The 13,066-nt window shown below is 62.7% G+C and overlaps 2 protein-coding genes across 4 annotated transcripts; one reads left to right on the plus strand and one right to left on the minus strand.

Moving 5' to 3' along the window:
• Positions 1 to 736: 736 nt before the first annotated feature.
• On the minus strand, positions 737 to 12,860 carry CHLRE_16g666334v5 (uncharacterized protein). Of its 3 annotated transcripts, XM_043071068.1 has the most exons (18): positions 12,517 to 12,860; positions 12,002 to 12,120; positions 11,452 to 11,723; positions 11,064 to 11,189; positions 10,650 to 10,843; positions 6,803 to 6,989; positions 6,534 to 6,680; positions 6,170 to 6,350; positions 5,441 to 6,010; positions 5,100 to 5,271; positions 4,821 to 5,014; positions 4,592 to 4,705; positions 4,304 to 4,433; positions 3,969 to 4,148; positions 3,646 to 3,820; positions 3,239 to 3,508; positions 2,844 to 3,083; positions 737 to 2,606 (listed from the first exon to the last, which is right to left on the minus strand). In XM_043071068.1, exons 1-18 carry the CDS (start codon positions 12,576 to 12,578, stop codon positions 2,385 to 2,387), a joined length of 3,555 nt encoding a protein of 1,184 aa, XP_042915710.1. In that variant the 5' UTR covers positions 12,579 to 12,860; the 3' UTR covers positions 737 to 2,384. The 3 variants fall into 3 exon arrangements, with proteins under 3 accessions (XP_042915710.1, XP_001701433.2, XP_042915711.1); XM_001701381.2 differs by lacking the exons at positions 10,650 to 10,843; positions 11,064 to 11,189; positions 11,452 to 11,723; positions 12,002 to 12,120; positions 12,517 to 12,860 and adding an exon at positions 7,032 to 7,170; XM_043071069.1 differs by lacking the exons at positions 737 to 2,606; positions 2,844 to 3,083; positions 3,239 to 3,508; ... (8 more) ...; positions 6,534 to 6,680; positions 6,803 to 6,989 and adding an exon at positions 10,455 to 10,509.
• On the plus strand, positions 7,271 to 10,452 carry CHLRE_16g666400v5 (uncharacterized protein). The gene is made up of 8 exons (XM_043071070.1): positions 7,271 to 7,631; positions 7,707 to 7,841; positions 7,920 to 8,135; positions 8,267 to 8,815; positions 8,894 to 9,581; positions 9,709 to 9,884; positions 9,987 to 10,127; positions 10,234 to 10,452. The coding sequence occupies exons 1-6, from the start codon at positions 7,578 to 7,580 to the stop codon at positions 9,720 to 9,722; spliced, it is 1,656 nt and encodes a 551-aa protein (XP_042915709.1). The 5' UTR covers positions 7,271 to 7,577; the 3' UTR covers positions 9,723 to 9,884; positions 9,987 to 10,127; positions 10,234 to 10,452.
• Positions 12,861 to 13,066: the final 206 nt, after the last annotated feature.

Consider the following 13,066-nt stretch of genomic DNA (forward strand, 5'->3'; position numbering starts at 1 on the left):
CGGGTCCAGCGTGAGCGCCGGCGACGACGGCAGCCGTGGCCTGTTGGGGGCCACCACCGAAGCGCCGTCTTTGCGCCCACCCGCACCGCCACCGTCCACGACCCCGCCTGAGCGGTGGCCTGTGCCGTCTCTGATGCGATAGAGGGATGCTTGGTGCGGCCGCTGGGTGCCGCCGGCGTGGTGCATCACGGCGGGTAGCTACAGCTGAGCAGCGCTGCCCCCCGACCAGACGCACGTGCCAAAAGCGAGCTCCCGGGCTGAGTGCTGCACACGGCCGTGCTCACGGTACTCCGGCGACTGACGGTCGCCCACGCGCGTGCCTACCGTGCGGTGGGAGCCCGCCGGCCCGGCGCTGGGGGCGGCCGTGCCCACGGTGGACTGGGATCCCGCCGGCACGGGGCGGCAGGGGAGGAGATCGGCTGCGTGTGTGACACGACCAACCGGGGTGTGGGCCCGCCGCCAGCGTCGCCCGGAACACGCTCCGACCGTGGTTGCCAACCGTCCAGACTGCTTCAGAATTTTCAGCTTGGAGGGGCGAAGGTCAGCAGACACGATGGCCGTCGGCAGGTCATCCGTCATTGTAAAGGCTGATGCAAGGGGGGGGGGTTACGAACATTAGTTCCAGACCCCACCCTGCAAAACCTATCGACCCCCCCCCCCTGACCGTGCCGTGCAGTGCCGTACATCCCCTCAAACCCCTCTGTTTCTATCAAGATGGCGGCAAACGACTGCTTTCAGCGAGCCCTACTTACATGCAAGCATGGGGAGTTCGCAGGGCACGTCTTGACCACAGCACGTTGTCAACATGTTGTGGACATCTTGCGACCGTCCCAGGCCCGTCCAGATGCACCCAAGTAAAGCACGCCTAAAGATTTGCCGCCTGGGACATAAACATGCGTTTTCTTCCGGCGCGCCAGCACCGGTCCGCGACTTGTGGCACCTTCTGGCCAGGCGAGACGTGTCGCACCCCAACATCCCAAGCTCCCAACCCAACACATGTTGACGGACGGTAGCCCTTCGTCTTTTGGTAGGGTCCTGACGTTCCCCTGCCTTCATAAGCTTCCATGGCATGCTTTGGGCAGGTATCCAAAATGTTTGTTCGTCCCCCCCCCCTGCCCACTACGCACTAGCCCGAAACGCACTAGCCTGGGAAGGGGGGAGTCAGGCACGCCTGAAGGCTGAAGAGCCACTCCTCTGAAGGACCATCTTGGCCCACACGGAGCTGCCCTTCCCGCCTTCCGGCATTTCCTGGTGGGTTACCGCCCTCCCAGCCATAACGTACAACGCGTCAAAACCGCGCAAGGACACAACAGCCGTGCCTTTCTCAGTAGGCGCAACAGAGTTCTACGCTGTTGCGTTTTGCGGTGTACAGCCGCGCTGGTGCTGCGTGCGCAAATGTGGTGGTTCCGGTGCGAGAGGCACCCACCTAGTCCAAAGGCCTAACCCTCCCCTGGCCTACCCATGGCAGGGCGCGCCTCTCGGCAAAAAACGTCACTTGTCTTACTCTGATGACACGCTGTGCCGGCCTGACTCAGTGCCAGTACCGCACCCTCCCGTTCGTGCCTGGGTATGCTTCAACGGTTGATATGCGCATTCAGCCTGATTCAGCCTTTATGCTGGCGTGCCTTCCTTTGCAACTCTCCAAACAGTAGCGTCCGTGCATTTGCACAGCTTGTGCTTGCATCTTCCCTCCGGGGCCTCCGGTAGTATCTCTTCACAGTACAGCACACTGCACGCACGGTTATTCCCGCGCTCTACCCTTACGTATGTCGCAACCCGCGCTTGCACGTGCACTGCAACGTCTATCAGCGCAGCGAGCATCCTCTTTCTTACATACAACAAATCCGTTCATCTGGGTAATTTCAGGCTTAACTTTCAGGCTGGGCCCTGCGACGCCTCCAGCCGCCGCCGCACAACCCAACACCGCGGCGGCTTGCGCCATCGCGTGGGGGCGGTGCAAAGCGTGTGCGGTTGTGTGCCAGCGCTGGAGGCATGCCCAGGACGTCGTTTTGGGCACTGCCACGCCTCCAGCCGCCGCCACACAACGTCAACACCGCGGCAGCACGTTCCTACTCCTATGCTCCCGTATGGAGTTGAGTAATGCGGCTGAGCATGTTATCGCCCCAAAGAATGTGGATTATTGCCGAACGCAACCAACCGCGTCTACAGAGCTCCGGCATCATAGTATGCTCGAGTTGCCCTCCTCCCTCTTTTGTGGAGCCAGAAACATTCTTGCACCAGCTCATCTAAGACCTTCGCACTCCTGCCTGCACTACTGCAATGCAAGCACCCGGACTCAGAAAAAACCTCAGGCCCCTCGGCTGCCTGTACAGTACACAGGTCCAGAAACATATTATGCAGGCCCGAGAGACAAACTCGGTCCCTTACTCGAAGCTGCGGAACACCACCTGCACCTCGTTCTCCAGGTCTGACACGCGCGGCAGGTCCACACGCAGCCGCCCACCCTCTGCCGCCGCGCCGCTGCCGGCCGCCACGACGCCGGGGCTGTAGGTGTAGCTGACCTCGGGCTGCAGGCGGGCGCCGTTGAGCAGCACCAGGTCGGGCTCACGGCCGCAGTATGACACCAGCTCGCCGTAGCCGCGCACCTGTGATGCCATAAGGGAACACGGCGGCAGGGTGTGAGCAGGCGAGCAAGGCGAATTGGGTCGAGGCGCATGGGGTCGGGCCATGCGGTGACAGTGGCGGACAAGGAGAGCAGCTGCGGATGTGCGTGCAAGACAGTATGGCAGCGTTCACCATGCAGATACATCAGGACGCCGAGGACACCGTGCCACAAAAAAAGGTTGTCGGCGCTGTGGTTGGATATCAAGCGGGCGGCTTACCGTCATGGTGAAGACACACTCCCGGGTGGCGACAACACCGCCGTGGCGGCCGTTGCCGTTGCTGGCGCCGCCACTGACGGAGCTGGCGGGCGCCGGCAGTCCGAAGGTGTGGGAGACCGCCCGCACGGCGCCCCCGCCGTTGACCATGTTGGTTAGGCCCAGCGGCGCAAAGGCATTGCCGCCCACACGGGTCACGCGGGACACGGTGAGCACGTCCGCCTCCGCACTGGGCAGCGACACCTGCACGCAGTTTACAAGACACTTAAGATGTCAAAGGGTTGCTCACTGCCGTCCGTTGCTCTTGCAGGTAACCCTCACACAGACCCTACAGTCGCCCAATCAATGGCAGCCCAATAGGGTGGTGCGCCCATGGACCCCACAAGCCCACGACCCACCTTGACGCCCTCGTTGCCGTGCAGCAGGCTCAGGACACCGCCGGCCCGGCTGTACACCGCGAACTGCTCCGACGCGGCCACCGCGGCCTCGGCGGCAGCAGAGCCGTTTGAGGGCGGCCGGAAGGCGTCCACGTCGTAGGGGCGCACCTCGGTGCTCAGCCGCCGCGGCGCCTTGTCGTGCACGTGGAACTTGCGGCGCACGCGGTCCCAGCTGCTGCCCTGCAGGTGGAACACGCCCACCACGCCAGTCACCGAGTTGGCGTTCCAGACCTGCAGCAGCACATGGCCGAGAGACCGAGTGGAAGGCAAGGGCGCGGCGATGTCAGATGGCGTGAAGCTCAGTCTCCTTAGCAAGGCGCAGCTCTCATGACACGCTCGTGCAGCTGTCTGCCACCACCTAGGCCTACCTTGAGCAGGCTCTTGCCGTCGCGCAGCACGTCCACGAACAGGCAGTCACGCGTGGGGCGGCCCGGCAGACTGGCGCGCAGCACGGAGCCGTCCGGCAGCACCAGGCTGTGCAGCAGCGCGAAGTCATGCTCGCCGGGCTTGTCAGACACGTACACCGGCCCGCCCGACACGGCGCTGTGAGGGCACGCAAGTGGACCAGCAAGAACAGGACATGCGTGATAAGTTCCTGAAGTGCACACACACGACAGGATTGCGCACCGCAGGAGCCTGTGGCACGAAAACACCAAAGGTAGCTTCCAAAGCGATTGGTGCCGAGCCTCACCGCGCCGCAGCATGCAGCTTGGCCGCGGGGTGCTTGGAGTGGAACATGTCCCAGTCCGGCTGCAGCAGCGCCCCCAGGAACAGGCTGTTGTAGGCGCAGGCCGCGATGTGCGGGTGGGAGGAGGCGGGGTCGCGCGGGTAGAAGTCGTCCGAGGCGCGGGCCACCGCCGTGGCGGTCATCCTGTGACGACACGGGTGCAGGGAGGACAATGCAGCAACGTCATGGTCAGGGCATCACCGTGAGCTGCCCTAGGTAAACGCGTAGTAGCTGTGTGCGCGGCGTGACAAGCGCCCAGGGACTACAACTGTGCTATGGCAGCGCCAAAGTCCCCGCACCTGTACAGGTTCTCGGTCGAGTGGCACATGCAGTTGATGACGTGGTTGCCGACGAAGTGGTGCGCCACGCTGGCCTCCAGCGCGCCCTGGTACATGGCGCTCAGGGCCGCGCCTCCGCCCATCGCAGAGCCTGCAAATGCGGCGCTGGGGTGTCAATGCGACTTGTAGATGCAACCATGCGTTGTTACCAACAACAGAGTATTCACTATGGGCGTCTGTGACATGCCGGGCGCAGCGATCTCTCACAACCAAAAGCTTCCGACAAACCCAAAGCGACCGCCCGCTCACCGATTAGGCCCACACCGGCCTGGCAGTCCACCTTGACGCCGTCCACGCCGCTGTCGTGCAGGTAGCGGTGCATGGCGTTGTACAGGCGGTTGGGGTCAGCCACAACACCGATGCCTGTTGTGGGGTGGAGTATGGAATACGGTAAAGGGGTTAGTTACGGTAACCCGCTAAGCGCACTTGTCAACGCCCCGACGCAAGCAAGCACCCCTCCGGATGCTAACAAGCCCACCTGCCAGCACGGCGGGGTTCCAGGCCATGGAAGGCTCAATCTCCAGCACGCCCTGTGTGGGGCTGGCGAAGCGGATGTGGCTCTCCAGGCCCGGGATGCCGGCGCCACCGCCCAGCTCGTCGTGGTCGGTGGGCATCACGCCCGCCCAGTAGCCCGGCAGGCCATGCCAGCAATAGATGTAGCGCACGCCGAACCTGCACAGGCGTTACCAACTTTAGCAAATGCCCATCCAAGGCATCAACACGCCGAAGACAGGCATGACCAAGGCTCAGTTCTCACTTGCGCTTGATGTGCGCCACGACTGTGCCCAGCGCCTCGGGCACTCCCGCCCAATCGGTGTCGGGGCCGGCGTCGGGGTGGGAGAACTTGCCGTTGGCGCGCACGCTGGTGAGGCGGCGCGTGAAGTCAGAGGCAGTCGCGTAGAAGGACAGCATGGCGGGCTTCAGGAGGCCTGCATGTGGGGCGGGAGTGGCGATGTGGTGTGCAGGGCGCCGCTCGTGTTACTGCACCCGTGTGTCTCAAGTCGTGTATTCGGTATTCTAAGCAACATGTATTGTCATGAGTTGTCCCCTTGGGTGATATGCCGCATGACGGCATCAGCGTCAACAAGCCTGGCTCACCCTTGGCCGCCGCCGCGAAGGCCCTGACCGCCAGGCTGTTGGGCGGAGCCGGCTCCACCACCCATTGGTAGAAGATGAGGAAGCCGGCGGTGGCGATGCCCATGAACCAGCCCGCCACCTTCTGGCTAGCGCGCACCAGCCAGAACGCAGTCGCCGCGTTCTTGGCTGCAAGCTCCGACTCCGCTGTCGCGGGCCTGACTGCCAGCTGCGCAGGCGCGGGAGCAACCGGCGGAACTGCGGGCTCTTGAGTAGTGGTGCTGGCGCCGGCTGCCTCGCGCGCACGCACCGCCTCCGTTATGCTCACACCGACGCCGCTGGACTCCACGGCGCTAGCGCCGGCGTGCTGCGCGCGTGTGGCCATCCCCGCGGTGGAGCTGGGAGCCGCCGGCCGGTCCTGCTGCTGGCGCTGGCCACCGGTTGGCCTCGTACCAGTGTTGTCCTGACTCTGGCTGGCGATGGTGTTGTTGTTGGTCAGGTCGAGCGTGTCCAGGCTGGCCACGCTGCCGCTGTGGGAGTGCAGCGGCGCGTTGTGCTGCGGCCCCAGGTTGGCGAGTGTGGGCATGACCGTGCCTGGGGATGAGTGGGGTGGCGTGATGGGTTAGCATGCAGGAGCACGAGCGTCAGGTCCGGGGCAAAGTCAAGCGTGTTTGGAACGTGTTGCGGCCGTACACCGCTTAGCCAAATCCCTCGAAGTCATGTAAGGTGCACACCATTTCACCGAGTCCTTACCCAGTGTGGTGCCGGCGGCCTGCGGCATGTGTGCGGCTGCGTCCGCCATGACCTCCTGGCTCTCATAAAAGAACTCGTCCTGTGTGGCCTCCAGCAGTCGCCGCGGCTCGCCCTCCACATGCAGCTTGTCCGCCAGGTCGGCGGCAGGCGTCTTTCGCATGGGCGGGTCCACGTCCGTCATCTGATTGGGATACCGCGGGGCAGGGCAAGCAAAACAAAAGCATGGCAATGTCAGTAGAGAGCTTATCAGGAGGAGAATCTTACATTGCAATCACGATGCCTGTGAGCTTGAGACCATGGCTTCACTACTTGCGCAAACGGCCGCGGGATGGCAATTGCAGCACTGTGCAACACCTCCTCCCACCTGCCAGCCATCATCGATGATGAGTAGCTGCGGACTGACGCCGCCCGCCTCCAGCGCCGCCAGGCCCTCGGCCAGCCCGCGTGCTGACACGGTGGAGTAGAACGCGTCCCAGGTGCACCAGCCGAAGCCGTCCAGTGACGGCGGCATCTGCAGAAATCCATCAGGGCGATCGGAAGGGCAGTCTATAAGAGACGAGATACACAGCTGCGGTAACGTCCAAATGCTGGGCGTATTGAATGTGTGCCCGCTAATTGTGGGTACCGGCACACCTGCTTCGTGGAGCGTGGGCGGGCGCCACCCGACATAGCCGCCGCGGCTGCGACGCCGCGGTCGATGAGCTCGTACGGGTCCCATGAAGCGCCCACGTACATGGCAGACGGCCAACGGGTGCCTGTGACATCGGGAGAGCCGCTCTCCAGACGCAGGACGACCTCGCCGTTGGCACCCTCGGCACGCCTGCGCGGGGCATGTAATGGCATCGGTCATTGCTTGCATCGCCTGTCCACATACATAGTTATTTGTTAAAGCCATGTATTTATTCAAAGGCCTTAGTTGTTCATTCCTTACTTGCAAAGACGAATTGCCCTGCGAAGTGCTGGCACCTCAGCTCTTCTTCTCGCGGGACTAGGCGTATCCTTTTAATAGTTTCAACATGAAGGGCAATACTGGGGCCGGCGAGCCCTCGAAACGGCCGCGACTGGCTGTGCTCCAGACCCCAGGAGGTCTGCCGACTGTTAGTTCTCTCGGGCTCACAACGCCTTCAGGCAGCCTCGTGCCACCTTCTACTGTAGACAGGTATACACAGTTAGAGCCGCTCAGGAAGCCGCTGGCAAGCTCTGACCGTCGGGTTGTTTGCGTGAAGGCTGAATGCACTCCCTTCGGGCGACGGCTTACTGGATTACTTGCGTGGACGCGGGGGCAAGGTAAAATACATTTGCAGGTCGCCAGATGCAAGGATCGGTGCACTCATATCAGTGACCTCCACAGATTAAGGAGCTCGAAGACGAGCTGGCGCAAGCGCGGGCGCGAGCTGATAAGTTGCAGATGGAACTCGCAGCAAAAAATGAGGCTGTGGCTGTCCTGACAGAGGAAAATAAGGTAGGCGATGGGTTTCGGCAGGGCGGTGGTGCAGCGTGCCGAGCGTTCGCGGCCCTCCACGCCCGCACTCCGCAGGCCCTCAAAAGCACCTCCGCCAGCTCCATCTCAGGCTCATCGACTGCGCTACAGCACGTGAACCGCCAGTTGGACGAGCAGCTGCACGCAACCATGCTCCTAGAGCAGGATTTAGCAGCTTCGAAGCAGCGTGAGGTGAGGCAGGCCCCCAAACGGCTGCAAGCTTTTCGCAGCCAGCCAGTCTTGACGGCTTTGGGGTGTCGCGTGGTGCAGGCGATCTCTGTGCAACGGCTTTCCTCGGCCGAGGCCGCATTGGCAGAGCACAAGGCGGAGCAGGCATGCCTGGCAGCAGAAGCGGAGGCTGCCACTGCGCGGCTGCGGCTTGAGTTGGACGCGGCACGTGCCGAGGCCAAAGTCGCAGCCCAAAAGGTGGAGCTGGTGGAGCGCATGGCAGCCAAACGCGTGGAGGCGGAGCAGGAGGTGCTTAAGGTGCGGGTCAACGCAGCTATCTGGCATGCTCGCAACCTACACACGCACTGTTTGCAGGCAGGTCCGCTTAGCTGGCGCTCTGTGCTGAGAGAAGCGCGGGTAACTGATGTATGTAACGCGTCTGCTTGCAGGTGGCGATGGTGCAGCTGGACGAGCTGCGTGCCAGCTCAGCTGACCTGCAGGCGGAGCTGGAGTCAGCCCGGCAGCGTGCAACACGCCACGAGGCAGAGCTGACGGCGCTGCGGACCTCCGCACAGCACGTGCGGCTGCAGCTGCTGGAGGAGGAACTGAGGGCGGCGCGTGACGCACTGGCTGTATCGCAGGCAGGGCTGCTGAAGCCTAGTGACATAGCTGCGGGGTCAGCTGCGGGCCGGGGCGTCATGGTGGACAGCAGCTTTGCGGACCGCCTACATGTGCAGGCCGCCGCAGCGCCAAGCACTGCAGGTGTTGGAGCCGCCAGCACAGGGGGCGTTGGCGCAGCTGGTGAGACCGAGCTGCCCGAGCCCCTGCAGACCGCATGGGCTGCAATCACCCGTGCACTCTCAGTTCCCCAGGGGCTGCCGGTTGCGGCCCAGGCGGCGGAGGCCTGGCGCTCTGCTGCCGCCTTGGGGGAGGAGGTGATGGACCTCCGTGCCGCAGTCAAGGCCAAGGACGAGACCCTGATGCAGCTGCGTGCCGCGGTGAGGGCTGCTGCAGACTGCTGCTTCGCCTGCCTCGTATGCCTCTGAACACTGTGGCTTTCTGCACTCCATTTGCAGCTGTCTAACCCGCAGCTGTCCTCATGCTTCCAGGCGAGTGGCTCAGAGGCCTACGCCACTGAGCTGCAGGCCCAGCTGTCTGATTCGCGCAGCCGGTTGGAGAAGGCGCTGACAGCGGAGCGTGTGGCGGAGCGGCGGGCAGCAGCCATTGCCCAGGAGCGCGATGCGCTCCGGGCTGCGCTTGGCGCCGCCTCTACTGCCGCCTCCAGCACCAGCGCAGGAGCTGTGCTGCCAGGCTCGCTCAGTGGGCAGCTGCTTGCGGCCGAGCAGGCGGCCGCCGTGACACAGCTGCACGCACTGAATGAGGACCTACAGAAGCAGGTGGCGGCGCTGCAGGCCGAGGTGGCGGCCAGCGCCTCGGCGGCAGAGGCACAGACCATGGCAGCACGCACCTCTACAACACGCGCGGAGGCAGCAGAGCAACGCATCAAGCAACTGGAGCGGGAGGCTGATGGGTTGGCAGCCGAGGTGGCACAGCTGCAGGAGCGGCTGGGCCGTGGCGAGCTGATCCGTGGAGGTGGTGTCCGCGTGCTGCACCTCCGCCACAACCCGGAGGCGGAAGCCAAGCAGGCAGCACGGGAGGCAGCTGTGACACAGCTGGGTGCTGAGAACGAGGCGCTGCGGCTGCAGGTGGCGGAGCTGGAGGCTGCAGTGGCGGCTCTGCAGACGATGGCTGGCGCTGCACCAGGTGTGCACCTGCGCCGGGCACCGCCATTCGCTAGGCCAGGCTGCTTGACAACTGTGTCTGCAGTAGTGTGTACTTGCTGTGCTGATAGTACAATTGCATGCAATCTGCAGGCGTGGACGCCGCGCAGCCGATGGCCTCTGAGAGCGACACTATTCCCCCAATTCCGGCACCGGCGCTGGGTGGCGGTGTGGCCATGGCAGTGAAGGACGCGGAGATTACAGTGCTCCGGCGTAAGGTTGAAGAGTGTGAGAAGGCCATGCACAGGCTCAAGGCCGTGTTTAAGGAGCGGATTACGGTGTTCCGGTGAGTGCAGCAGCACCAAGCGGTATGATGTTACTGCATGTGCCCACGCTCCGCCCTGGCTATAACCAACCCCCTGACATCCCGTGCACATACCCCTCACAGTGAGGCGTGCTACAGCCTGTTTGGGTACCGCGTGGACATGACGGCTGAGGCCACCACTGCGGCCGACGCTGCCGGAGCGCCCACAACGTTCATACTCAAGCCCCAGCATGCAGATGACCCGGCTGCACTGCTGGTGTTCAGGTCAGCACCCTCCCTTGCGCCAATGCAGCCCCGTGCTCTACTCCCGTCACCAGCAAGTCCCAGGCCACGGCATGACCCCCCTTTCCCTCCCCTTCTATATGTACAGGTACAGTGGTGGCCGCATGGAACTAGTGCCAAATGCATTCACACGCGACCGGCTGTCGCGCGAGGTGGACACATTTGTCCGCAAGTTCAACTGTATTCCGGCACTGACCGCTAACCTCACGGTGGAGAACTTCCAGAAGCAGACACAGTGCTAACGCGGCGGTAATGCAGAGCGAAGGCGGTGGTGATGCGGTGCACATGCCTCCAGTGATTGGTCTGGGCGGAATCCGAACGCACGTGGCATGTATGTGTAGGTCATGAATATACTCTGCCGCCCCTGCAATGTCGGCCCAAGGCCATATGCGCATCAACCCTCAACCTCCACTAAGAGATCGACTTGCAGCGACCTCTCATGTAAGGAGTCAATGCCATCCCCTCCCAACCCTCCCAACCCTCCCTACCCTCGTCCCAACTCACTTGGCGGGTGCTCGCAATGTGGCCCGGAAGTCTCCATCAATCAGCGGCAGCAGGATGGCATATGGCCCTCCCTCCCGCATCTCCGCCAGCAGGAACTGTGTCTCCGGCGGCAGCGCCCACGTGTCACCGCGCCACTCGGGCGTCATCCACCACAGCTTGTTGCGTGCACAGGCCAGCAGCCGCTTGAAGTTCAGCTGTGGTGTTGCAATGAAGGCACAACAGTTCACATGAAACGCTCCTGTTTTGGTTTTGATTCGTTGTAATTGCGGACACCCATCTTCCGGAAGGCCTGCCCCTACCCTTTCCGGCAAGCTAGCTCCGTACCATACTGTCGCCGCAGGCCGCACCTTCCATCAGGGTAGCGACTCGCTTCCCTGCTGGTCCTACCCTGGCCCTGCCGTGCTCGCTCCTCACCTGCCCGATGACCACGTCCAGCGTGGCAGTAGGGCCCGCAGGGCTGGTGAGCCCCAGCACCACACCACCGCGCATCGAGGCCTCCACATTAGCCACTGCGTTTTTGTGCAGCATGTCCAACACCACCTGTGAAGCGGGACGGTCAGGGAGATGCCGGGGCTTACAACACTGCCATCGGCCGTTGTTAGGTCAACGCGCGCTTTTGCGCCGTCTCAAACCATCGCCCGGCTGCTCACATGCCTAACCTGCCTCCAGCCCCGTGTCGGCAGCAAGTCTTGCTTCATATCGCGGTTTCCACGCCCAACAGGTAGAAGACGCTTCATCACTTGCCCAACCATAATGAAATGGCAGTCACCTGGACCAACCCATCGCTAGTGCCTTCACCCACCGTGTACTCAAGCTCTGGCGCCACCACCGCGCCTGACGCCACGGTCAGATGGATAGCCGAGGGTGACACCGGTCCGGTGCCCGACACCTGGCGCTGCTGCTGCTGCTGCGCGATTTGCTGCAGAAGCGAGCCGCGCCCTTCGATTGCAGCGGCGGCAGCCGACGGTGCGGCTACCGCCTGCTTGCTCTCTGGGCCGCGACCGGATCCCATGCTTTCCCTTGAACCTCCCAGAGCAGCAGGTGTTGAAGGAGGTTGGAGTGGCGCTGATTTGCCTGTCGAAAGGCACGAGTTGCAGGACAGGATGTTGGGGGGTAGGGTGGGGTGGGGTGTTGGGCCAATAAGCACGGGCGCCTCGTGTTGTCGGCCTGTTTACCGGCGCTGCCCGCAGCCGCCCGCCTCCGCCCGCCATTGGACGGTTCTTGCACCTTCTGTCTCTTGACACGGATCTTGCGCCATCAAAATGCTTCAGCGGCGCCAGTGCCGGAGGCCCCGCCCGATCGCATGCGTTCTGGCCCCGCCGCTGTACACCCAGCGGCTGACGTTTCCTTACCTCGAGATGTTGAGAGCGATGCCTGCTGCGGCTTGTATTGGCCCAGCACGCTAAGCCGCGACCGAAAAAAGGGCGCTGAAGACGTCCACGTCGACGTGACTTCACCTCGTCTGTGGCACCTGGACAGAATTGCAGCAGCAAGTAATGCAACAATGCACAATGGAATATGGCTAAACAAAGCGCCCGCAAATTGCTACCCCTAGGGCTGTGCAAGCGGGCACAGGCGAACGGCCGGCGTTCCTTTCCGTCCGGGCGCACATCTTAGCGCTGTGATGAAACTGAGCAATGCCACGAGCGCGGCAACAGCGCGTTGACAACGGTCCGCCAGCGCTCAGCCAAAACGACCTTACGAGTGCCAGGCTGCTCGCCTACATCGCGTGGTTTCATGAAATGATTCCAACGACTCACTTGACTCAGTGAAAACTGACTACACTCTCGGTTGATTAGCCAACGCTCGCTGTTGAGGGAGCCCTGCCCAACGGCCGTTGCCACCGCACGCCGCGCGCCCTCCTCACCTGTTAGCAAGCCCGCTCCCAATTCCTCGCCCCGCAACAACCCAGTTGGCTGGCAGCGGCATCTCTAAAGGTGCATGGCAACACCGCCGAGTCGCCGCGCTCTTTTTCCGCAAAGCCGGTGTTCGTACGTAGCTTAATTGTCTAAGAGGGTGTTCACCACAAGCCTCTAAGTTGCGATAAGTGCGTATGCAGGCGCCTGTGCAGGCGCTGAGGTCGACGTCAGAATCTGTTTTGCAGGTTAATTGAAGGGATAATTGAATATGCAGAATCGTTAATCGTTCAGTTTGATTATTATAACGACGGCGTCATTGCCCGCTCTTGACGTCATCGCTTGTGCCCATGAGACTCAGGTCAGCCATAAAGAGTGCGCAAGAGGCGAGCTCTATTCTTGTTTCATTCCCACGGTTCGACAGCACGAGTTGGCGTGGGCACGGCAGTAGGGCAGTTGGGGCGACACAATGGGGCACGACGCGGTGCAAAGGGAGTGGCAGGAGTGCAGTTCTGGGGTGGCGGTGCGGGGCTTGCGGGGGAAGCGGGTGGAGGGGCCAGG

This window comes from Chlamydomonas reinhardtii, chromosome 16, assembly GCF_000002595.2.
Source record: "Chlamydomonas reinhardtii strain CC-503 cw92 mt+ chromosome 16, whole genome shotgun sequence".
Lineage (NCBI taxonomy): Eukaryota > Viridiplantae > Chlorophyta > Chlorophyceae > Chlamydomonadales > Chlamydomonadaceae > Chlamydomonas > Chlamydomonas reinhardtii.

What these genes read in the sequence shown, in the direction of transcription:
- CHLRE_16g666400v5 (XM_043071070.1), top strand. Translation starts at nt 7,578, where the DNA reads ATGGAACTCGCAGCAAAAAATGAGGCTGTGGCTGTCCTGACAGAGGAA. An exon ending in TCCTGACAGAGGAAAATAAG is followed by an intron (nt 7,632 to 7,706) that starts GTAGGCGATGGG and finishes CGCACTCCGCAG; the next exon opens with GCCCTCAAAAGCACCTCCGC. An exon ending in CAGCTTCGAAGCAGCGTGAG is followed by an intron (nt 7,842 to 7,919) that starts GTGAGGCAGGCC and finishes CGCGTGGTGCAG; the next exon opens with GCGATCTCTGTGCAACGGCT.
- CHLRE_16g666334v5 (XM_043071068.1), bottom strand. Translation starts at nt 12,578, where the DNA reads ATGCCGCTGCCAGCCAACTGGGTTGTTGCGGGGCGAGGAATTGGGAGC. An exon ending in CTTCGCGGCGGCGGCCAAGG is followed by an intron (nt 5,272 to 5,440) that starts GTGAGCCAGGCT and finishes CCCCACATGCAG; the next exon opens with GCCTCCTGAAGCCCGCCATG. An exon ending in GAACCCCGCCGTGCTGGCAG is followed by an intron (nt 4,706 to 4,820) that starts GTGGGCTTGTTA and finishes ACCCCACAACAG; the next exon opens with GCATCGGTGTTGTGGCTGAC.